This window comes from Falco peregrinus, chromosome 2, assembly GCF_023634155.1.
Source record: "Falco peregrinus isolate bFalPer1 chromosome 2, bFalPer1.pri, whole genome shotgun sequence".
NCBI classification, from domain to species: Eukaryota; Metazoa; Chordata; class Aves; order Falconiformes; family Falconidae; genus Falco; species Falco peregrinus.
Window position 1 is genome coordinate 26,726,624 of NC_073722.1, and position 24,293 is coordinate 26,750,916.

A 24,293-nucleotide genomic window follows, 5' to 3' on the forward strand; every position below is an offset into this window, starting at 1 on the left:
TGCGGCGGGGGCAGCGGCGGGGGGCGCAGCCGGCGGGGTGATCAGCGGGGCCTTCTGCGAATTGAGGGTGAGAAATGGAAAAAGAGGGTTAGAAAGTCGTTTCCATTCTGCTGAACTTTTGTTTTCTGACCGATAGAGGCCGGTAGAGGACTGTGGAGAAGGAAAGTTTATAACCAGCAGCACCAGGATGGACTTCCCTGCTACCCAACCAAAACCTGCTGCCGATGGTAAAATCATCTACTATCCTCCTGGAGTGAAGGAGATTACGGATAAAATTACCAACGATGAGGTGGTTAAACGGTTAAAGGTGAGCAATCCTGATCACCACCCCCTTCCCTGCAACTTTTGCTTCTTAAGAGAAACATTTCATCACTGGAAATGAGAATTTCCAGGGTTTCCTTGTCACAGTTGAAATGTCTCCTTCTTACCTGCAGATCCTGCTTTTCTATAAAAGAGGAGTAATTTTTGTAATTCGTGGCAGTACTTCTGTGAGCTCCCTCAAAGCCAGAGTTGATATGTTAAACTGCTAATTTGTACGTGAAATACATCCACAGTTTTGGGGAGGGTCTGAAGTGGAATCATAAGTAATAATTGCAGGATATGTTACTGATAATTTTTGTTGGTAAGCTCGAAGGCTTTTGGGGGTTCCAGCGCCTTGAGCAAACGTAGTTGAGCGGCAGAAACAAGTAGAGCTAGCTAAGGGTGTTCTTGACTGAAAAGATAGCACTGTTTACAAACAGCAAAGATGAATTTCTGGAGTGTGTAGGTTAATTTTGAAATTGTTTAATATGTAAAACCTGCCTCAGATTTTGCAATTTGATATAACACATAGAGTTTCTTTCCTATTCAGTATAACTGGTGCTTGGTAAAGTTACTAAATTTTCCTAAGCAAAAGGGACAGTTACAAAAACATCTTTGCTTGCTTGACAGCATCCTGGGGGACTGTGAGGCTTACCTCTGTGTTTTATTGGGGTTTTATTCCTTTTTTCCACTGGAAACATGAAATACTACAGTGATACAGTAGCATTATTTCTTAACTCTATGCTGAAACCAGAGAAGTTGAGCATCGATCAAATATTGGCACAGCTGGTTTGTTAACGCCATGGTCTTTGGACCAGAAAGTTGTTGTAACCTAGGATTTGGTCCTGTGCCCAGGTGAAGATGTAGTAATAATTTTTCAGAGATTGGAATAATTCTCTCATCTGTTGATCTGTGTCCCATCACAACAGTGACCCCGCAAAGACTGAAAAATAGAAATCACAGTCTTGTATAGTCAGTACATCGAAAAAATCTCTTACCTATAAATGTGAAGAGAATATAGGCTTTGTGCTTTGCTTTCAAAGCAACAAAGCACATGTCAGTTGTTTCTTTGAAAATGAGCCTTGTTGTCCAATTACAGTTTTGCGAATTATTGAATGGACAAGTCCAGTCTAGTATTTTCGAAACTCCAGTGGAATATTGCCAGTTACAGGAGAAGATCCTAGAGTTTTGATTGTTTGGACAGAGACCTTGAATAAAAGTCCGTGTGGAACGGGGAGGAGTGCAGTTTTGAGGTGCTCATTGAAACAGGTATATTATTTTGTCCCTGTTGGAGAACTTGCAGTGGTGAGCTATGCCATTCTTAGATAACAGACATGTTTTGCTGAATTCATGTGTGTGTGTTGGACATAATTTTCAGGCTAAAAGCAGATTTTTTAATGAACTACTGTTAAGGAATTCAGACGACCTTAAGACCATAGGCAAACTTTAAATGGGAACAAATATTTTGCTAGTGGACCTACCATCACTGAAACAACAGAGAAAGATTTTTCTTATCTTACTGGTACTGCTTAATCTGAGTTTGAGGATTTTTTTTGGTCAGATATTAACTTCACTGAAGCATCAAGAAAATTGGAAGTATTGTACAGTTTCGAACTAAACCAACAAGTATTTTACTCTTTATGTTTTTGTATAGACATATATAATCTTTATTTATGAAATCCATGCTTTTTATCTAATCTTATCATATATATAATATATATACCTATATATATCATATAATACATACTTGATCTATGAAACCAAATTCATTCTGGCATGTGGAATATTATGATGATGCAGTGCTTGGGATGGAAATGCTTGGAAAAGTTTTGTTCACTTAAAAGTTAAGTTTCCACAACTTTAAATATGACTGAGTGATAAAAGCCACCTTTAGCAGAATGTACAAATTCAGGCATGAATCAGCCCTTGAAACTAGTGGGTTTGCCACCTTCTTGGCCATGCGTGATCTAAAGATGCTCTGTGTGTCTTACAGAAGATGCGTGTGTAACTTGGTGTTTTGGCCACCAGGCTTTGGGTCATGTCCTGCAAATTTTTGTACTTTTAGCTTATTGAAGTCATGGTCAACTTAATTGGTTACAAATTTGTGTCCTTATTAGCAACTTTTCTGATACCGCATCTGTATTTTTGTGTCCAAACCTCTTCTTGTAATGAAGGCTTTTCATATTATTGGAACTTGAGACATTCTGGGCACCTGTCCCAGAGTGCCTGAGCAGCAGCTTTTGTGCCAAGGACTTTTAAAAAGAATGTTTTTCTATCCTTTCCCTCTTTCTGCTTGGGGTTGTGGGTAATAAAATGTAGGCCAGATTCTTTTACAGTGTTTTGATATATCTGTATGGTAACATTAGCACTGTCCTGAAAATGGAAGAGTACTGAGGGTGACGTAGAAAGGAAAAGCCTCTGGATTGCATATGTATAATGAATGAAACACCAGTTCAGGTGCTTTAATGGAGTCAAAGGGGATTTCTGGTGTGTTAGATTACATTGATGGGTTGATGCCTTCTTAGAGTGGGACAGTATGTGATGTATAATTTCAGCTATTGAAGAAGTGATTTTAACTGGTTTGCTATGGTTGGGGACAAGTGGCAGTTTAATAGATCCAAGTAAGTTTAATCTAATTGTGCAGCTAGCATGTAGCAGAGTTGAGGCTTACTGTACTTTGACTAGAAAATAATTTTTTTTTTGCTTGTTTTTTGTTTCTCTGTACAGTGCATCTTTTCAAGTAATGTAGTGATTGGTTTCAGGACAGTCAGATGGTTGTCAATTTAGTAAGGCTTGTGGGGAGAGGTAATAACTTTTATTTAAACAGGTGACAGAAGTGGAAAACAACAAACAATTCTAAGGCACCAAGTAGTCCTTTAGTTCCAAAATCTATCCAGCAACTAAATACAAGTTGAGAACAATTGTATTAGCAATATGTTTTTTCCTGTAAGATAGTTGAAGGAAGTTTTAGAAACTCATAGAGAAGCTTTGCAGCAAAGTGGATACTGACTATTAACATTTTTTTCAAATTGACTGTATTTTACTGCCTTGTCAAATTCCAGACTTGTATACTGTTGTCAGTAAACTATTACATCTCAGATACCACTTTCTTTGTCACAAGAGAATATTTTGATGTCATTGATGTAGAACCTTGTAATAATTATTAATAAGATCAATAGTAGTGTACTTAATTGTCAGGTATGCTAAAAATAGCTCCACGAATCCAAAATGCATAGAGACTGACTTTCTCAGAGACTTGACTTTGTAGGCAAAACCAGAACTGAAAAGAAGTGGCTTGCTCTGCTGCTTGTCCCAGCCTCTGTTGTGTACCTTATCTACAAGCATTTGCTTTGCTGCGTGCCAAAATGGATGGGTAAACAGATCTGGGTTAAAACTTAGGAGGAAAAAGACCCCAAAAGCCAGACCTATGTTAATTTTAGTCTGAATAATTTTTGCCTGATTTATCCTGAGAGTTCACAAATACTTGTGCCAGCACAGCGGGGGAAAAGCAACTTCCTTTTGTGGCACTCCTGCCTTAGAGTGTTGAAGGAACTTCAGAGTCAATTTGAACATAAAAGTTTGCAAATGTTGACTTCTGAGATAGAGATGAGGACTTCTGTATGTTTCTGCAAAACCACCTCACCTGCTAGATATTTTTTTTTTTTTAGTAAAAGAAATAATGCATCATGACAAGTTCAGGTATAGCTTTGTACCAACAACTATACAGTTTGGTAAAGTGTATGACAAGTCTGTAGAAAAAAAGAAAACATTTACGGTGCAGCATTTTCTTTTACCTATAGATATCGGTGTAAGCAGCACTAATCCATAAAATCTGTAAAAAGCACATTTAATCAGACACTAAAGATACAAAAGTACCCCACCCCACCCCCAGGAAAAAGGGTGTTTCTGAAACCTTCCAAAGGAAAAGGAGTGATAAACTAGTTGCAACATAGAGATTTTTAACAAAGGTTTAAGACAGTGTAAAACCCTGTTTTTGTGAAATTAAGAGTTTCATAGGTTAGAATTTATTGAGGGCAATGTAGTTCTTTATCAAAGCTGGGGTTAGTATTCTGGGTTTTTCGGGGGGGGGGGAGGTGCAGGGCGGGCAGGGTGCTTGTGTTAGTTTTGGGGAGTGATTTTTCTTTTGTTTCTCAGCCAGTCCAGCACTCTTGTTGCTTTTCCCATGGTGATAGTCTGGCAAGGCATTTTCTGTGAAAGTTTCTTTTGATTTCCACATATACCTTTCTACCCTCTCTCCCCAGTTTTCCCCCTGCCACCCAACCCCAAGGCCTAGCTTGTGATCACCTGGAGAAGACACACTCTTGGTGTGTCTTGAGATTTTCCTTATCTTGTCCCGTGGCATTTCTTAGGTTTTGGCTATGTATTAGTGCCAGAGAGAAACAAACACTTGCTTTCCTTCTTCCCATTGTCTTTTTGCATATTGCTCTGGTTATTAAATGTTGGCCTCTTTGTTGCTGGGCCTGTTGCATCTTTGTCTTTGGAAGATTATCCTCATGTCACTAGAAATAGTTAATGCTAATAATTTATCATATTACACACAGGTGAGTTTTAAGCATCTGTTATATAATGGTAAAATTGAGAAAGGTTGGTTGTATTTTCTACTTAAATGTTTTGGAGTAGGCTGGAGGTATGTGAGAGGGAAGAAAAGGTTGCTCTTCGCTCATCCTGATACTTTTGCAGAAATTAATGGATGTTCTCTGAGATTGTGTAGTTAGATGCACCTTTGATGTGACCTGGCTATGCTTAGGTAGTTATTTAGAACAGAACTAAAAAATACAGATTTATTATCCTGGAGAAGAAAATCTATGTGTGAGGGGAAAGGTGTACATATTAAGTATGTTGGATTGTACTAGTTAATAAATACAATTTGCTGGCAAGACTTGGTGACATGGGTATTTTCATGGGTGAAACCTCTGACTTGCATGTACTTACATGCTTATATTTAAAAATTCTAATCAGTTTTGTGGAGGTCATATAGCCAGGTTACAGAAGTGATCCACAGTTAATTATTCTAACAATTCTAAAACTTCCATTAATTGTATTTAACTGCAGACTGCCGTTTAGTGTTCTTGAGCTTTGCTGGCCACATAAGCCTAAAGCCAAATTTCTAATTTGATTTTGCTCATAGTTTAATCTTTTTAATTAGTTTGACTCTTGCAACAATCAAGTTTTCCATTAACTGGGACAGGCCGCTAGTCAAAGAAGAAATCTTGTCCTGTTTTTTTTTTTTTCAATGGAACATAGCTGTTTGCTTTGTAAATGTCCCAATTTCATTAATCTTTAGAGAAATAGACCATGTAAGCTCACCCAGTTCACCCAGATGTTACTGAATTTCAAATTGACTGATGATGAGACCCTTTTGGTTTTGTATCTGATTTTAACAAAATTTTATTTTGTTACAAGTGCATCAGTAATTAACATACAATTTCACATGTATGATACTATTTTAATGGTTTCCCAGCAACAATAAGATAAATATATAGTGAAATAAAAGAAGTCCCAATTTGAAAGGGGGAAAAAACAGAGGTTGCTAAACCAGGAATGATAACTTCTGATGACTGACCACCAAAATGGATGAGTTCAGAAGTCCTTATGCCCTTGTTTATTCCATCATAAACCTGAAATAATTAGTTTTATTCTTGTGCTAATGCTTTTTTGTGAGGTGAGTACATCATGTTAATTGCAGTTCAAAAGATCGGGAACTGAAGAGCCACTGAAAAGGAAAAAACCAAACCCAAACACAAAAAAAGACAAGCTGGCTTCATATGCCTGATCTGGCATTTCTAAAATGTGACTTGTGCATTCTGCTACACTTTACATGTTCAGACCACAAGTTCCTATAGAAACTTTTGTAATAGGTGGAGGCTAGGGTGAGAGTCTTCAGACTAAACTTTTAAAACACGGCATAGAATATTCCTTTCCTGCAATATTTCCCTTCAGTTACAGTCTTCCAGCTTCAATAAATAAGAAAGATGGCCTTTGAGTAATACGCTCCTCTACCAAATAACCTTGATTAACTTCAGAGCAAGTCCTTTCTGTGGACTGAACCAAGTAATGGCTTCAGGTTTTTGGTTGAGGTTGGGTTTTGTGTGTTTTGTTTTTGTTTGTTTGTTTGTTTGTTTTTTAAGGAGAGGGAGGAAAGGAGGGTATGTAATCACTTACCAAATACTGTAACGTCAGGATTGAGCAGGTTGACTAGAGATTTGAGAATTATAGGATTATACTTGGAAAAGAGGTGAATAAGATAAAAGCATATAAAATAATAAATGACAGCAGATGAGGAATTTCTGATTTTGCCCCCCTCTCCTGAAGAAAGAGCATTCATTGAAATTGAAACTTAAGCAGTTGTTAAAGGTTACATATTTCTCAGAGTCATACTGGAAGGTTGCAGCAGACCACAGCTGAATTGATTTTTGATGTTGTCTTTAGTATAAGTGACATACTTCGATATGTCACTTCAGGTGGGTGTGCCTGTCAGTATGTATTTTTATGGTATAATGTGGGAGACTTTTTGTGTATTCAGATATTTTAAATAAAGTTTGGTTGCAAAATCCTTGACACATCAGTGCATTTTTATGAGAAGTTTGTATGCCTAAGTTTGCAAAACAGCAGGAGCCGTAGCTGTGCTCGGAGACTCATAAATGAAGTGTTAATCTCACAACAGTGCTATGAAATGAAAAAAAAAATATCCCTTGGTTTGCAGACAGTAATGTGGAGATGATTGATGGGAAGGGGTATGAAACATCATCTGAGGTTACTTTTCTTCCTTGTCCACTTGTGAATCAATTAATATTATTTTGCTTAATGCCTATGTGCATCTTTTGCTACCAGAAAGAAAATCAGACAAAATAAATAGCAGGTAATTCATTCACAGTACACATTATAGCCATTTTAGTAGTTACAGAAACCAAACTTTTGTCTAGTCCACAATCTATGTTAAACATTCTTCATATATGATTTTTTTTTTTAGACTGCAATATCTTTTTAATCACTATTGTTACCTAGAAATCTAAACCACATGCCTATTATTGGTGTCATTCAAAGCAATGTGTGTTTGCTGGCTCTGCAGCTGCAGTAAACTAATGAACTGTATTCCCACTGCTGTGCTGACATCAGAATTTGGCTGTTGCAAAGATGTCTTAAGCATGATGAAGTACTGTTAAAGGTAAACAAAGATGAAATTGGCACAAAGTATGTTCCTGCTTAGAAATGAAGGTTGAAAATTTTGTGGTACCTAGGTAGCATGGGATATCCTATACATATGTTTTATTTATGTGAGACAGATGATACATACTTATCTGATGGAGCTGTCAGAGCTGCAGTGTTAGGATCAGTTTTGCAGCCATGGTGTGGAGAAAAATCCATTCAAATTAACTGTGAAGACTGCTCAGCCTTTTTAATGTCTTAGTTATTCTCCAGTGAGTTCCCATTTCTTTCCAGTTGTTCAGTTATATTACCTAATCTTAATGGTACTCTGTTGTCTTACATGAATAGAGCCTGTCACCTTTTGCTGAAACACTGTTTGGTAGTCATTAGCAATTATAGGCCTTACACTGTTTTAGTGTTGCATTCTAATACCTCATGGTAGAAAGTATGACATCTGTCTCCAGGAGATTTATCAAAACTTTCCAAACTGTTGAAGCAGAGAAAAAGTTTTGTACTGGCAGAATGCATTCATAAGCATTAAAGAGACATATGCCTTTTTGATTTAAAAATACTTTTTTAAACTGATACAGACACTGAAGATGAAAGAGAAGGAGAAAGAACATTTTAAAAGAAGTTTGCATAAATAAAATATTTCTGGAGTCTTCCCTCACCCCTTTCTTTGCTTGGCTACAGCACCTGAAAAATGCACATTTGTGTCGTTTTTTTTTTTTTAAAAAAGTAGTTATGTTGCTGTTCAGTAGAATTAGCATTTGCTTTGCAGTCATTAAAGAATACCATTTCCTCTGCAGTTGTACTCTCTGCTTTCTTACGGCCTTCTATGGAAATAACCTGATTGACCATCAGGGAATAGCTTCAGATCTGCAGGAGATCTGCACATTTACAATATTATTTTTTTTACATTGTATAACTTACAATCTTTGAACTGTTCTATCACCACATCTAACACAAGAGATGAACTTCAAACTTGTTGTTATTATGAAAATCTCATTACTGTAGTTTTAAGTGCCTGAGAATCAGCCTCTCAAAAATTGAAAGAAAACATATTTGTGTTTTTCATTTTGTATATGTGATAGTGCTTTGTCTGGGCAAATGTGTTTAGCTTGCTTTTCTAATGAAAAAAGGTTTTATCTGGTCAGCCGCTCAAATTTCTTTGCTGCTGATCTTTCTTGAAGTTACTTTAGTTCAGAACTTGCTGACAGTAGGGCAAGGGTTTCAGAGATGCAAGATTTGTCTAATTGGTGCGAAGCAGAATAAGAGACATCAGAGTTCTGTTTATAGAAAGGAAAATGGACCAGCACTGTTAAACATTTCAAAAGGCAGCAGCCCTTATGCTAGCTGGAATAAATTCAACTAATTCTGACATGGGTGTTTCGAATGCTATAGGGAATGTGCTGCCCACCCACCCCACCCGCCCTGCTCCAGCTCTCCAGGCACGGCACCCAGAAGGAGGTGGGCAGGTAGTGCAGGAGGATGAGAGTGAGGAGTGCAGAAGGGAGTGAGTTGGCAGCGCTCTTAGAGAACGGTGATGGGCAACAGATTTGTTGGAAACCAGCCATCATTAATTTTGCTGCTTATGGTAAAATTCATTTCATATAGCAGCAGTAAATGAGGTGAAAAGCTAAAATAAAGCACACAAACTTTTAAATACTTTCTCAACCCACAGACTAGTAGAGGGCTGTGCATGGTATTTGAAAATATTACTATTTTTTTAACTTTAAAGTGGTGGGGGTTTAATAGCTACAAAGGATTCCTACGTTCCTTGATCATCTTGATGGAAACTGCTTATGTGATGCACTAGTAGCTAAAAATCTCAAAAGATGATCACTAGGTTCTTTAGTTAATGTTTTCTATAGTATTTTTCTTAAATAATTTTGTTTTTTCTGTTTATTTTGGCTGCTTAGAATCATGATGATGGTACAAATGCTGAAGCAAAATCTGTGTAGTGAAAACTTAGTTGAACTTAGCAGGTGCCCAGTATAAAGAAAATGTGCAGTTTGAGCCTTATGATGATGCCATAGTGTGGATGTGAAAAGTTTTTTAAAATATGTTGTTCTTTTGGAAAAAAACCGAAACTGATTGACGTTACTGGTGTTACCAATGTGATGAAAGGAAAATACTGTTTGATATTTCCCCTTAAAACTACCTTCAGATGGATTTGAGTAGTCAAAGTAGGGTAAATCCTGTTGTTTTGATACAATTTTGTGTTTTAATTGTGTTCTCTTCTGTTACTATTTGAAAATATATGCATGTACTTAATTATCCAAAATGCAATAATGGTTCTCTGTAGTAAACTCATTATTGAATTTTAATCAAACCATAGTCGTAATTTAGTAAGGAATTACTGGAAATTAAATTCTGAGGAATATAAGAATTGTTACCTTCATGTGATTTAAAATAAAAAAAAAATGCTTGGTCACTTAACTCACACACTCTGACTGTGGTGCCTTTCTCTAGGCTTTAGTCCTGATGTCCTAGTCAGTCAGAAAGGATATAATTTTTCTTTAAAAACTTTGTTTACATGAAACAGTGGAGAAGAATCATTCAGAAATTTTGTCCCTTCATTCGTACAGTTGTGCAACATATTGTAGAATAAATGAAGAAAAGTTTAATTCTTAAGCTGTTGCAGTAATAAGAACGAAACAAAGTAAACTTGATACTTTTGATGGTAGAAACAGAATTCAGCAATCTGGGGGGAGGTGGAGAAGGTTGCCCTCCGTGTTTGTTTTTGGACCACTGGCTCGCTCTGAGCTCTGAATTACCGCACAGTTAACATTCATTCACTTACAAAGCAAAACAAAGAAATGCAAGGCAACTTTAAAGCTTTTTGCTGAAAATACATGTTTATTTAAATACCTTATTCAGTCATCCTTTGTAAATGTAATTGGCATGTGTCACTATTTCTGAAAAACTTCTAATCCTTCTCTAAAGTTCCCACTTCTGCTATCACCAGTAAAATTCCAGTGGCAAGAAAGGAAGTATTTGCTTGTGTGAAGTCAGTAAATGAGGGTCTAGTAGTTGCATTTGTGAACTGTTAGTGACAGTTTTTTTCTTTAAAAATGTATGTAGAATATGAAAGTAGGCATAACTCTGAAGTCTAAGGGAAATTGGGAAATCTGGAAATAAGATTTCAGCTCTGTACCAGTTGGAACTGGTAGTCTAGACTGCTGTAAAATCAGGAGAGTTCTGCTTTAGGAAATGGGAGGGTTCATCAAGTACAAAACCTGTATCTTTGTAGAATATATACACATCGGTACAACCGGCAGTAGGTCAGTAGAAAGCCTAATAAGTTGTAAAGTCTTTTTGAACTGGGAGTGAAAACAAAGGCTGTGTTTCTAAATCTCAGCTGAGAAAGCAGGGATGGTGCGTTATGCTTTCCAAAATTAACGCTTTTTCAGTCCTAGCCTTTGTTTCCCTTTTAAAGGTTAAAACACCTTCAGTCAGATTGAAAAGTAAAAAGGCTGCCATTTAATTTTGTTTCATTTTGAAAGCTTTACGTATTGTTCTTAGTTTAGCTTCTTGAGCACATTGGACCATCCTGGTCTCAGTTGAATTTGCTAAGCAGATTAGAGCATAGTCATCCTAGAGTAGCAGCTCTGTGTGCCACTCCATTTCTGATGCTAAAATTGGATTTTGATACTCAGATACACAGGTGAGGATGGAGTTCTCCACTCTATTTTATCTGGCAATGAAGCTGGTTTGAGAGACTTCTTCAGGGACTCTTACACTGTCTCTGCCTCCTGAGAAATCATACTGTGGAGCTGTGCCCTAATTTGCACTGTCTTGAGACTCTTCAGAGTCATTCTGACTTTAGCCTGTACGTGGGTTGTGAGGACTTCCAGTTTCTGTATACTCTCTGATTGAACGCCTGTCAACACTTTGGTTAAAAGCCTAGCATCATGCAACATCATAAAATTAATTTTAAAACTAGCCTCAAAATTTTAGAAATAAGAAAAATACTAATTGTTAGCATTTTTGGAGGATTTGTTTAGAGTTTTCCCGCTGCTTTTCATCATCTTTGTCAATCTTCTGCTTGAAAACAGAACTATGGGCAAAAATAATTTCATCAGGAAAGGTGAAAAGGTGGCTTGGTAAGTAATGGAAGGTTAGTTCTGCAGAGAATTGGGAGTCAGTTTAGTAATCTGACCTGACCCACGTAGCAGGTATTTTAACATAGTCAGAAGCAAGTTAGTTTATTTAAACATTAAAAAATGCAAGTCCTTTTTATGGAGTGCCAGAATTGTGTTTTGGAAACTTGTCATCCTGACGCCATTGTACCTGACTACTTCTGCGGAAGGAAACAATTATCTTCACTGCTGCCGCCATTGCTGTTGAGGGAGAATAATGATTCAAAGCTGTTTGTCTTAACTGAGTTGGGAACACTCTCAAAGTCATTGAAACAAAGTTTGATAAGAGTAAGAGGAGAAAAGTAAAAAATGGAGGCACATGGTGATTGTAGGCAAGGAGGGGAACGGTAGTATGGTTGGAAAGGATGGAGTTGCTACACAGTAGCTGGAGGATTGCTGGGAATCAAAAGCTGGTGTGCTTCACCCTACTGCAATGTGTGGAAGCACATGCACCAAAACCAGCACTTTGAGCCAGTGAAGTACTCTTGCTTGCTTGTGGGCCATCTTTTTACACACACCAGCCCAGGTGTGTCTGTGGCCTGCAGGATACTGGATTGTGGAAGTGATCCTATTAAAAAACTTTTTTTCCCCCCCCAGGTTAGTTTTCATTTGGATCAATGTGACTTATGCAGACTCACCTACTACCCCCTCCTTCTGTTGGCAGAAGCTGTATGGTGGTCATGGGGTAGTAGAACCGTTACTTGCTGTGAGCTTAATTTGGAACACTGTATTCATTGAGTTTGACCTTATTAAAACAACTTAAAGATCCACTAAACTGCACTCTTTAAGATTGGGCTGAGGCAGTCCCACCCTCCTCTGTGCATTTATATAGCCGTGTAGTGGGCTGGGTCAAGAAGCGGATCTGTCTGAAAAGTAACGTGGCCAGAAAAAGGGATTTCTCAGTAACATCACTCATCAGTTGCATGCGTGCTGGAGTAATAGACAGACAGGTCTGACAGATTTGGGTTGACCCTAAGAAACACTACAAACCCCTACCCCAGTTTGGTGAAGCAGTATCTGTGTACAAAATTGTGTCCCATGTTTCTTAGATCTGCAAATGTACGTGCAGTGAATGATGTGCTACACTTACACGTCTGAAAAAGAAACTAAGGTACACAGGAGAATGTTCTCTGGCTGGAAACAATTGAAATCAGTGCCATGTTTATACGCAAATGCATGGATTGTGCTGGTGCCAGTAATTTTGAAGTAATGTGGATGTTGTAGAATCCACAATGAATTTTCTAATGCTTTAGCTGATAGCTGCTGTAATGGATCATCCCATTCATCCTAATACGTGATTGCTTTCATTGGACTTCAGAATTGGTGTGATAATAGTGAGAGGTACTTATGTACACTTCTTTCTCTAGGAATGTTTGATTTCCTCTTTTTTTTCCCCTTACTGTCATTCCCATTTGTGCAAAAGAAAAAATTTGAAGTTTCCGTGTTTTTCAGGCCTCTGTAAGCCTGATGGCTCACAGTTCTGTACCAGTATTATCATTAGAGATGTGGTGTTTGATGTTTAGACTGGTCTTTTCCTGTTTTGAAGTCCAAACTACTGAGTCTTGTGCTGTGACTTGAACTAGAGTAGGCAGTACAGGCCAGTGCTTGCAAACAGATTTGTCTTCATGCCAGCTTTCATTCTTATTTTTTTCCCCTCCTAATGCCTGCTGTAGTTGATTGTTCTTTATACAACAAGTTGTGCTAACTTAAGGATGTGTATCTGTCTATAGGGGAATATGTGTGTGCATACCTACACATATATGGAAATGAGTCTTATTTTCAGGTAATCACACATTCACAAAAAATTGTACTACTCAGCAGATGGGCATCATAAATGGCTTTCTCCGCTACCCCCCACCAAGCATGGACTGATAAAATGCAAGCGGTAGAATCTTTTTTTGTGTTATCCCAAAGCCAGCATTATTAACACTCCGCAGGGCTCATAGCAGGAGCAGACCATGAGTTTGCTGTTTCACATGAAGCTCTTCCAGAATTATTCAGAGAAAGTGAAAAATCTTCTTCTTTAAGTGTTACTGTTTAACTCGTATTTCATACACTTCAGGGCCTGAGAATTGTGCAGAATATATTGTTAAGGATTCCTTGATAGGCCAGAAATCTGGCTACTGTTGAAAAATGTTTGAATGTAATTTTGTTTATTTGAAGAGACAGTGTTTACCAGGCAGTAGCTTGCTCTTCTGTGGTGGTGTATGCATTGAAATTCTGTAGTTGTCAAACTTCAGCCAACCTTATTCCCAATCAATGAGAAATTTGCCCATAGTAATTTGTATATGGAAACTTCTGTGAAAATAGCTGCATGGGAATATTGCCAGAAACTGCTGGATGAATTTGTATGGATGATTTTGATTATACAAATCCTCACTTTGAAATAATTCGATTTCAACTCATGTATTGAGTGTGTGGGTTTGTGGCTTCTTGTTTTTAGTTGTTCCATTCTGTAGTATTATTAAATTAAACCTTTATTTGTAATGTTCAATTCGGAAACCTTCAAAATAATGTTTAAGGAATGAATCTATGGCACCGATCAGTAGTATATTGGGATTCCTGGGGTTTGGTCTTTTTGTTTGTAAATAAATTCTGGAGACCTTAAGTGAGTCTTCATTCAAAATCTCTCATTATCTTTCAAGTCTTTGATGGTATATGAAAAAAGATTGTGAGTAACTGATACCGTTCTTGGCCAATGGGTCAAATGTTCAGAGGCTTGACCAAGACAAGAGAAGCTTGGGTGCATTGATTCTATATAATAATGATGTTGCAAAGGGAAGCTAGATGGAGGCTTAATACCAATTTTACTGTAAACTGACTTTGCAGTTTCTTAATTCAGAGCAGAATACATGCAAAGCTGTCATACTGAAAATGAGGGAGGAAGATGTTCTGGTTTTCCTGGGCTTCTCTGAGATCGCTGACTAGGAGATACTGCTTTCTCACCCAAGAGAAGTGATAAGCATACAGGATACAAAATGCTTCACTTAGAAGAGTGTATTCAGTTATGGAAAACTACTGTGTCTACTACTTGGCCTCTCAATACCTGACTCTCCCAAGAATCACTTGTCTTCTGAAGTCCTCCTTTTGACATCTGAAAGCAGCTCCTAAAGCAAATTCAAACAAATGTTGTAGATGCAGTGTCAACTGTGTGCAGGTGGCTGCTACCTGATTTGAATGTTACCCCTTGATTTTGCCACTATCCTGTGTGTGAACAGAGTGAGCTCTGGGAAAAGACATAGGCTTAGTTAAAGTTGAGCAAGGCACTGCTCTCAGGTGACCATCAGGAAGCATTTTTCTCCATCCTTCAGTTTCCTTTGCTGGATGTTTCCCTTTAGCACTTCTTTTTGGTCCTTAGTACAGGGCAGTGCTTAACCACTAGTGAGGAAAGTGCCAGTAGTAGCATCTGGGAGTAACAGCTTCTGGCCTCTCTGCTTAGCTAGGAATTTCAGCCCTATCCAAATTACACTTATTTACTCTGCTCTCAACATCTGGAACAGGATTGTATGATTAATTTTACCATGAATGTGTCAGTATTTTGGGACTGTCTAATACAAATACTGAAGCATTTTCCTCAATAGAAGTTACTTGGGCAGCAACTTGTTCTTGTCTCCTCCTACGCTAATTTCCCATGAAGTTCATAGTCAAGTAGTAGGTCTCAGCCCTTTTCTTTAAGGTGCTAAATGGCTTCAGCTTAATGCCTGAATTTTAGGCACTAAAGATTAGAGCTCTTCTCTCCTGGCATAAATCTTAGCCAACAACATTTTTAGGATGTTCAATGAACTCCTGCAGCTATTGAAGGCTGTTGCAAATCTCTAAAATCTGTAGGCCAAAGTGCACTTCTGAAGTCTTCCTTTCTTGCTATGAATATGCATTGTGGAGTGTTTTGATTTCAAACTACAAAAACACCACCACCGATTCAATCAGAATAAAATACGGCACTGTTACATTTTTCTTTTCAGGATGGAAAGGTGAGAGAACAAACATATCTAGATACGTTCCACAGGTTTTTTTGGTAAACCATTTCAGTATGCTGCTGACCTGCATGCTCTGATCTGAGGGAGATTTAAAAAAAAACTAAACCAAAACACAGAAAACCCCCAGAAGAACAACCTACAGAAGATGAATGAAACTGAGTTTCATCCTGTTTTGGCATTTGAAAGTAAAAGCAATGGAACTTCATCTATTTTAAGTCTTGTGTATGCAAGCCTAAGACAAACATAAGAACTTTATACGGGATTCAGAAACAGAAGGCAGTAACTATATAGTCTAGAAAGCTTTTAGTTAAAAGTTAAATTTTGTGCTTACGTAATGTCCCACGTATGCTTAAGAAGAATGAAGTGGTCTATTTTGACAATCACCTGGTCAACTAGTTGTCATTCTCCTGCAGAATTTGTATGTGGGAGAGATCTGTTGTGTCCTTCTATAGATAACACTTCCCCTCCTTTTTCCCATTTTCCCAATCATTCTTTTTAATATTTTTTTTTATATTTTTAGCTGCTTTTTAAATCTTCAGCATATGCATGTGGACTGCTGTTCTGAGGTCACTGCAGGTGAGCAAGTGAAGTTGAATCTTTGGTCTATTTTTGAGTCAGAGAAACAAAAACAAAGATAATTTTTAAACCAACAAGCCATTATTTTTGCTTGTGGCTTCAGGCCACTTCAGTGCAGTACTCTTGATCATGTGTGTGCTTTATGTGTTCTGGGCAGTCATAATTTTTTAGGCTGAGGCTTGCTGTCTTCTCTGTAAGCTTTTCAGGTTTGTCTTTGGCACTGTCTCTTCATTTCAGATGCAGACATTTGTGAAATGACCAAATCCTCTGCCAGTGGGTACCAAATTGATGTTCATCCTTGGGGTAGGTTAGTATTGTTTCAGGTGTCTGATCTTATAAAGGGAATCAGATTCATCTTCCAGCTATTTCAAGTGAGGACAAAATTTATTCAGTGTTGCAGTGTATGCACTGTCTTGAGACAGGGCTATTGTTGTATTGGTAGATTTATTGAATAAGTTTAAATAACTGTACTGTGAGACTCTTAGAAACTGTAAGATTTATTGGGTAACAGAATACTTTAATGAAGTATTAAACTAGGTATTAAAGTAATTTTAGGGGCATAACCTCAAGAAGTGGATTGACTTTTACATTGTTCTGTACTCTTGGGGCTGAAATTTCTCAGATTTTGTCATGAAGAGGCTGAGTGATTTTTCTAGATGAACATGACAAAGCATTTTGCAAATACAGAGCTGCTGTGCCTCAAGTGCTTTTTTAAGAATGCCAGACCTTCAAAAATTTTCTGTGATTTCTCTTTTAGGCATTCTTTATGAGAATGTTGCTGGCAGCTATTTAAATGATACTTAGTGCTTGGAGGTTCCTGATTTCAGCAACATAGTTTAGTGAAGTGTTATTTTCATCTAAATTCAGCATGGTTAATTTTGAGACTGAATTTATATAGTGTATTTAAATAAATAAAATAAACATATAAATAGTGTATATTTTAATAAAAATGGTATACAAGGACTTTTCAGCCTGTAACTTTGAGAAGTCTGCCTGATTTGAGTTCTTCCTTGCATAGTTATATATTTGGATTTTTTTTGCTGAAACTCCCATGTGTTTTCTTAGATAATGGAATCGTTACGCTAATTAGAAAACTTCAAAATAAAGCAGAAGTGAATGTAAAGGTTAAAATGTGAAAATGCTGCACAGTGCACGTCATGTGAGTAGACTCACCAAGAATGGTCTGGGGAGTCTGTCTAATGGTGAATACCTGATGTCTGTGGTAGGAATGGTCATACCATGAAGTCTTCATCTGCAATCTGTTTCTTGCAAAGAAAGGAAATTGCAGTGTACTGTCTGATATTTGTGGCATCCGTATTTCACTAATAAAAGTTTTAGTATAAGAAGTCTACTTACTGGGACTTCTTAAAACAAGTCAGACGTGTTTTGAAAACATTCTAAAAAACAACAAAAAATGCCTTGCATTAACACTTTATCTGATATATTGCCTGCTTCTTCCCTTAGCAACATCAGTAGCTATAAAACTGTGTGATTACATATGTGGAATGTTGAGGGACAGGAACGGCAGATACAGGCATACTCTAGTTATCCACAGGGCAAGAATTCGATGGAACTGATAGAAAAAATAATTGCAGAACTCTCGGTTACTTAAAGCTCATAAAATATTAGAGGAGAATTCCCAGACAAGACTTCATTAGCCTGAAATCAGAGTAACTGCAGGAAATCAACAAAGCCACCACAGCTGGTGGTGACAGAGGTGACATGTTATCCTTTAAAATAGTATTGCTACTGCAGAAAGCTATAGTAGAGCTCTGTAAAAGCAGTAATTTGATCTTTTTCTTTAATTAGGTAAAAAAAGTCTTTGTTTTGGAAATAGAATACGTAATTTGGATGGGGAATAATTTTTTATCAACTCAGTGTTGCTATATGGCTTGGAAATATTACTAGAATGTTTAGCAAAGTTAGAGTCAAGTGAAAACATAGTCTGGTGACTGGTGATTGTGTGTAAATATCAAGATTCAACAAATAAAAATGGATATGAGACATACAGATGAATGGGGAAAAGTCTGGGATTTTTCTATCTTCCTTTCTTTTCCTCAGTATCCTCCCTTTGCCTCTTCCATTTTTATTTTTTCTTGGACAAACAATGCATCTCACTCCCATACCCAGATTGGACAAATCTACGTTCTTGTGTGAAATACTGTATCATAAAATGAACAGTAAAAACATTAAAAATTGCATTTTAAATAATGTCATGTAAAGTTCTCCAAAATGCTTTCTGTGAATAATATATTCAATTTGAAATATTTCCACACTTTTAATACTGATTTCTTATGACGGTATGATTAATTATAATGGTCATATTATAAGTTGAATTTATTGAAGACTTTTCATATTGTTCTTTGCTACCTGCATTATAATAAAATACATAGGCTTGTCATATTCATTTTCCAGGCTTATTTTTCAGAAACTGAATATCCTACACATAATCATTATGTCTTTAGCATCATCCTGTTGCTGAGCACTGTGTATTTGACTTCCATATCCTTACATCAGCAATATTGGTGCCTTTTGTTCTCATTTAAAAGAGAACTTTAAAAATGGAAAACTGCTTTAAAATATTTTTTCATTCTTTTAACACATATCAGAAATCAGTCTTTATTACTAGGGATACTTGTCATTATTCAAAGTAAAATAATTTAAACTTATTAAATGAATTCTACCAATACAGTACTTTTCATGCACAAGCATTGAACAAGACATGATTTTCTTCTTCCTTATTAAAGAATTAAATAAGATTTATAGCCAGGAAACACTCCAGATATGTTTCAGGTCCAGTTTTCCATGCACCAGTTTTTTTCCTGTGCTTTAAGAATTTCCAGAAACTTTTTTTTAATTGGGCTACTTAAAAGTAAAAGGAAATCACCAACCACACACAGAGTAAGCAATGTCTGCATTTTGCCTTCAGTCCATTCTAGAGTGCCCTATTTTTGATCCTGGTAGCTGCCTAAAGAGATAACTTCTTTGGTGTGTGTTAATAATAGAGAAATTAGCGCTCAACAGGTAGCAAAATGTTCTGGTAAAACAGTGCCTCATTGGAGAAAGGTAATTTGTCTGAATAGAAATTCTTTGTGGAAGTGTGTCTGGTTTGGTAGGTGTGGTAGCTGCTATGCCACCAGCTTCTGGCTGGAGTTTGTGGCGGTGAGATGAACAGGATGTCCATGTTGGCCACTGCCTCTGGGGAGCAGGTTCTGATTTGATGTGCCATTGGTTAGGGTTTTTTTGTTATTGTTGCTGATTTGTAGTATTAGTTTTGATTGTGAAACATTAAAACTTTTTACAGTTTTACAGTTCTGATTTTGTCCAGCCTTTCATATATGAATGGAAACCCACATCTTCTGCATTCTTGATAATAGCTGTTAATGACAGTCCTGTATTAAGGCTCCAGTAGATGACACACATGTAGACAAAATTTTTCAGTGCAGCTTTATCACTAGATACAGGTTTGTATTGGGGTTTCACATGATTTGCCTCCTAATGTTCGGTCGTAAGGCTCAGCGGAATCTAGCTTCTGAAGAAACCAGAAAATGAATGCCATGGCTGAAATGTGTTTTCTTGTTCACCTTGATACCTTCCTATGCTACTGAGTATGATGGTATTATGTGTAATTGCCAGTCATTGAACAAGTTCCATGAAAGAAATTTTAATTTCTTTCTGCTCTTACTATTGCATACTGTGCAATCGGAGCTAGAGATCAAGGTACAAATACTTTGCATAATTTTCTGCTTCAGTAGGTATGGTGAGTTTTCAACTCACCACACTTTACAAGATTGCTGAAATAGAAAAACTCTTTTCTTAGAATAAAATACTTTTTTTGTGTGTCTCATTTTTTTCATTGTGTTGGAACACAGCAGCAAAGAGTACGATGTGCTTTGTGTGCCGCCTTCTTCTTCTGGATGACTGAGTCAGGGAGACTGTATGGTGTACCACAGGATGCACCTGCACATGGTGTAGAAAAAGACATGGATATAGTCTTTAAAATGTCAGTATTGCTGAAAGCATAGCCCTCTAGTTGTGTTTCAATGTGAAACTCTTAGTACATTATTTTGTTGTGAGAACTGAGCCTAAATATTCACTTGAAAGTGAATCCTTACAGTCAATTCACAGTAGAAATGAAAATGCCATTGTTGTTCTTGTCCAGCGGCACCTTTTCTTTGGAAGAGGAAATGAATCATCACACAGCAGTGAGCTGGTTATAAAGAATCCTCTCTCTCACATCTGGAGGCGATTATCAAAGTATTTGGGAAACTTCATATGGAAACAGAAACTCCTTCACCGTGGGGAATATGCTTTTAAGAATTTTTTGGTTTTGCCCCAGCCATATATAACACTTGCTAGTATACCTAGGGGAAAAGGGCTATTTTATGAAATGCTTCTAACTGATGATGTCTTGAATTATCATTAGAATGTTTAAAGAATAAGCTCTTTTTAGTCCCTCTGCAAATACTCTTTTGTTATGTATCTATGTATGTGGAAGCAAAGTTTATGAGAACTTAGAAGACTTTCAGTGTTTCAATTTATGAGCCTTCTTTAGAGTACTTAAACAATTGTTAGATTTTGGCAGGAAAATTGGAAAGAATATTGTTACAGATCTTTCCAATAATAAAGACTAGATACTGCTGAAGACTGAATTTCTTTAAAAAAATAAAATTAAAACTAGTGCTGTGGCAGCAGACTCAAATCATGGATGTGTAAGAGATGGTGACTAGCATGAGTACAAAGAGATAATGTGCTGATAAATGTATACTGTCTCTTCTCGTTATCTGAGAAGAAATATATGCACATTGTTAAAATGTGTGGTTTGATTCACAGTATTATAGCTCGTGTCATAGAAAAATTGTGTGAAATAGTTTAAAACTAGGATAACAAAAAAAAAAAAAAGATTTCCATATGGTAAGGCCAAACTAGCAATATTTCTTAATGTTTCTTTAAAGCAGTTTTAAAAGGTCTTGGCTTCAGAAGTCAAGTGTTGTCATGCATCAAAAGCTGACTGTAAACAAAAAGTAGATTAAAAAATAATTTCTGTAATGATGAGCCATACAGTGACCTAAGGTTAGATAGTACTCTGCACTCTTGAAAACTTTTTAGCTGTTTGGGAAACAGAAAACAGGGTTAGGTGAGTTGGTTTGGTTGATCACAACCAAGGAAGACTTCACAGAATTCCTATTTAGTCAAATAATTTAAGTGAGTGGCGTGAATCCAGTGGAAGGCTGTAGACTTACTGTCAGTAAAATCAAGGTGAGGGATATAGTGAGAGAAAAAAAACCCTACTTGCCAACTTTAGGAAGTTGTAAAGGACTAAGTCAGGGAAGATCGGTGCATCAGTCTAGGCGGTCAGTGAAATGTTTCACTAAACAGCTTCTGTTCAAAAATCTAACAGAACTTAATGCTGGGTAAAAAGCCCAATGGTAAACACTATGGATGTTATGCATTGGTTGTATAAATTAGGCATGTGTGCTTGTTTGAATACTGTGTGATTGTGCTCTGTGCAGTGTGGCAGTTCCAGTGAACCTTTGCCTCCAAAGGTATGAGATGAGGATGTGATGAGAACAGTAAGAACCTGGAATGCAAAGTAAAAGTGCTGGCTTAGGAAGGCAAGTGGGGAACCCCTGCTGTCTCAGTCATGATACAAAACCAGGAAATATATAATTAAATTAAAACGAATAAATCAATTGATATCATTGCGTACAAGTTCTGGAAATTACTGTAACAGCATGTTTCTGAGATCTTGAATTTGAAATGATCAGCGGTCATATCTTAGGCCAGTTTCTAATGAATAGAGGTAAACATAAATTTTCTGGGGGACCAGTAGGATTTTAATTTAGCTGCCCATGTCAGGTTTCATATGCTTGCCACTATTAAGGTTAAGAAATTGTGTTACTATCAGTTTGGTTTTTAAGAGTTCAGGTACTGGAAGGCTAAATTCTTTCCTCCCTGGTCTTGGCCATTGAATTCTATCTACCTTCCATTCTACTGACTCTGGAAGTTTTCATGTCGTCTGTGATCTAACTATGCCTGTCAGAATAAGTCCTGGACAGTTTTCTGAGGTGGTTTTCAGTCAGGTTAGTAAGTTAATGACCCATGGAGTTACTCAACAAGTGTTGAGGCCAGCGTAAAGTAGGCAGTGGCACTGCATGGCTAGATGCATGACAGGGTGAGTAATGGGAAAGGGATAAGGAGGTGGTGGCAGCAGGTAGGTAGTTAAACTGGATCTCCATGTCATGTGGAACCAAAATCATAGGTACTGGGAGAGGTTTTGAACTGTATGATACTGTGACTCCTGGTTGGCAAATAAGTCTGAATTTCTGTCTGTGCTTCCTCCTCCTTCAGTGTTTTTTATCCTGTCAGTGTGTACAGAACTGCAAGAAAGATAGTACTGCAGCCAGCTGGTTTTAAGGGAAGTTCTGTTAAATTCCAGGCCGTTAAAGCCGATAATCTACTTTCTCCTTAATTACAAATTTTAACATCTTCAGAAAAAACCAAAACCACAGCCTGTTTTGGTGGAGTGGGTTGGGCTCTTTTATTTTATTTTAATAGCTTAAAATAGCGACTATTTCCAAAGAGAGGAGAGATGAAAAAGATCTTACATTGTTACAACAGCAGATATGAATGAACTTACAAGATATTCTTACATGAAACATGGTGGTACCTGCTTAAAGACAAAATAGACTTGGCTTTGAAATACCATTTGGCTTGCAGGAAGCAGCACCTTCATATTATTACATATAGCAGTGAAGAAACTGAGGTTGTATAAAAATGGTTTTGAATCTTCCTGATCTTCCTACAACAAAAACTTTAAGTCAATGATACTGTCTAAAATACTCAATTCTGAACAAGAGGTTATATTTTGTCAAAGCTGTACTGATAAGGAAGGGCATGTAGGTTTTTTTTTTTGCACATCACAAATCTGATTTTTCCTATGGGCTTGTTCATGACCAAAGAGTACAAGATCTATCACATGCAGGGATAACAGCATTAGGATTGTCTTTTGCTGGGCAGGAAGGACACAGTTTTACTTCCTTTTGTGCTGTTGTAATCTTAGGAAGTATACTTTTTTTGCAGCCTTTCCTTGCAGCAGTCCATACAAGTTGCTGTAATCAAAATGTCAATGTTACGTGACTGATTTTGTGGGGCAAAGTATTATGCCACTGTTTAAATAGCATGTTCTAATTTGTGCTATAAAAGACGTCTTGGATTAATGCATCTTATTTTTCTCATTTTATAGCCTTTTTGACCCTGTCTGTTGCATTTATGTTACTTGAGGAATCTTCTAGATTTACAGCAGAACTGGAATTCTGCTGTGTGTTAATTACAGAGGTACAACATGTGGGTAATTGTACAACCTGTCTCCCAAATTGGTAACAATACTTGTCCAATTTGATTATGATGCTGTATGTGTGGTGTAGTTATGTTCATTATGGGGTTACTTTAAAATGCGTGCATCAAGGAAGTTACTTCAAATAATTCGTGAACCGCTCAGTATACTGTTTTTATTACAAGTAGTAGTTAGTCTTTCTGCTTTTTCATATGTCAGATTAATTTAACATCTGGAAGATAGTCTCAGAGTTGCTCAATGCAAGTAAAGTAATAGAGAACATGCCATTTTACCAATGTGAAGATAGTGGTAAATTACAAGTCTGTGACTGGCAGTTGTCTGAATCTCCAAAGAAAAGCCCAGTGTAGGTAAGTCCCCAGGAGAAGAACAGCCAGTTAAACAGTTTGCCTAGTCAGAGGGGAATTACTGTACAGGTTACCATTGCTGTTCCTGCATAAGCTTTACATCTCTTGTGATACAGCTGAGTCACATCTAGAAATGCTGATCATTGGCTTCGCTTGGTGAGCAGGGTATAAAGAAGGAAGCAAATAGTCTTTGCCCTGAAGAGCATACAATATGTTTCGTATAATCTTTTGTTCAACTTTTTTTTTTTTCAGAGCCAGTTAACTCTCTCATCAGAGAGTATAGATTAGATAGAATTTGTCGTAGAAATTGGACAATAAAATTTATCTTTCAGGGGTTACTAACAGTGCCAGGAATGGAGTGCTACTTTTTGTTTTACTAATGACAACAGCAAAACTTCACAAAAATGCATCAGCTCCTTTCCAGTTC

At 37.1% G+C, this 24,293-nt stretch overlaps 1 protein-coding gene across 2 annotated transcripts in view; it reads left to right on the plus strand.

Moving 5' to 3' along the window:
• The window catches only part of PDS5A (PDS5 cohesin associated factor A), an 85,952-nt gene that overhangs the window by 1,037 nt on the left and 60,622 nt on the right, over positions 1-24,293 (plus strand). For both annotated transcript variants that reach the window (XM_055796979.1, XM_055796978.1), the window contains exon 2: positions 137-307. In XM_055796979.1, coding sequence (XP_055652954.1) covers positions 137-307 — 171 coding nt within the window. The remainder of the gene's footprint in view (positions 1-136; positions 308-24,293) is intronic.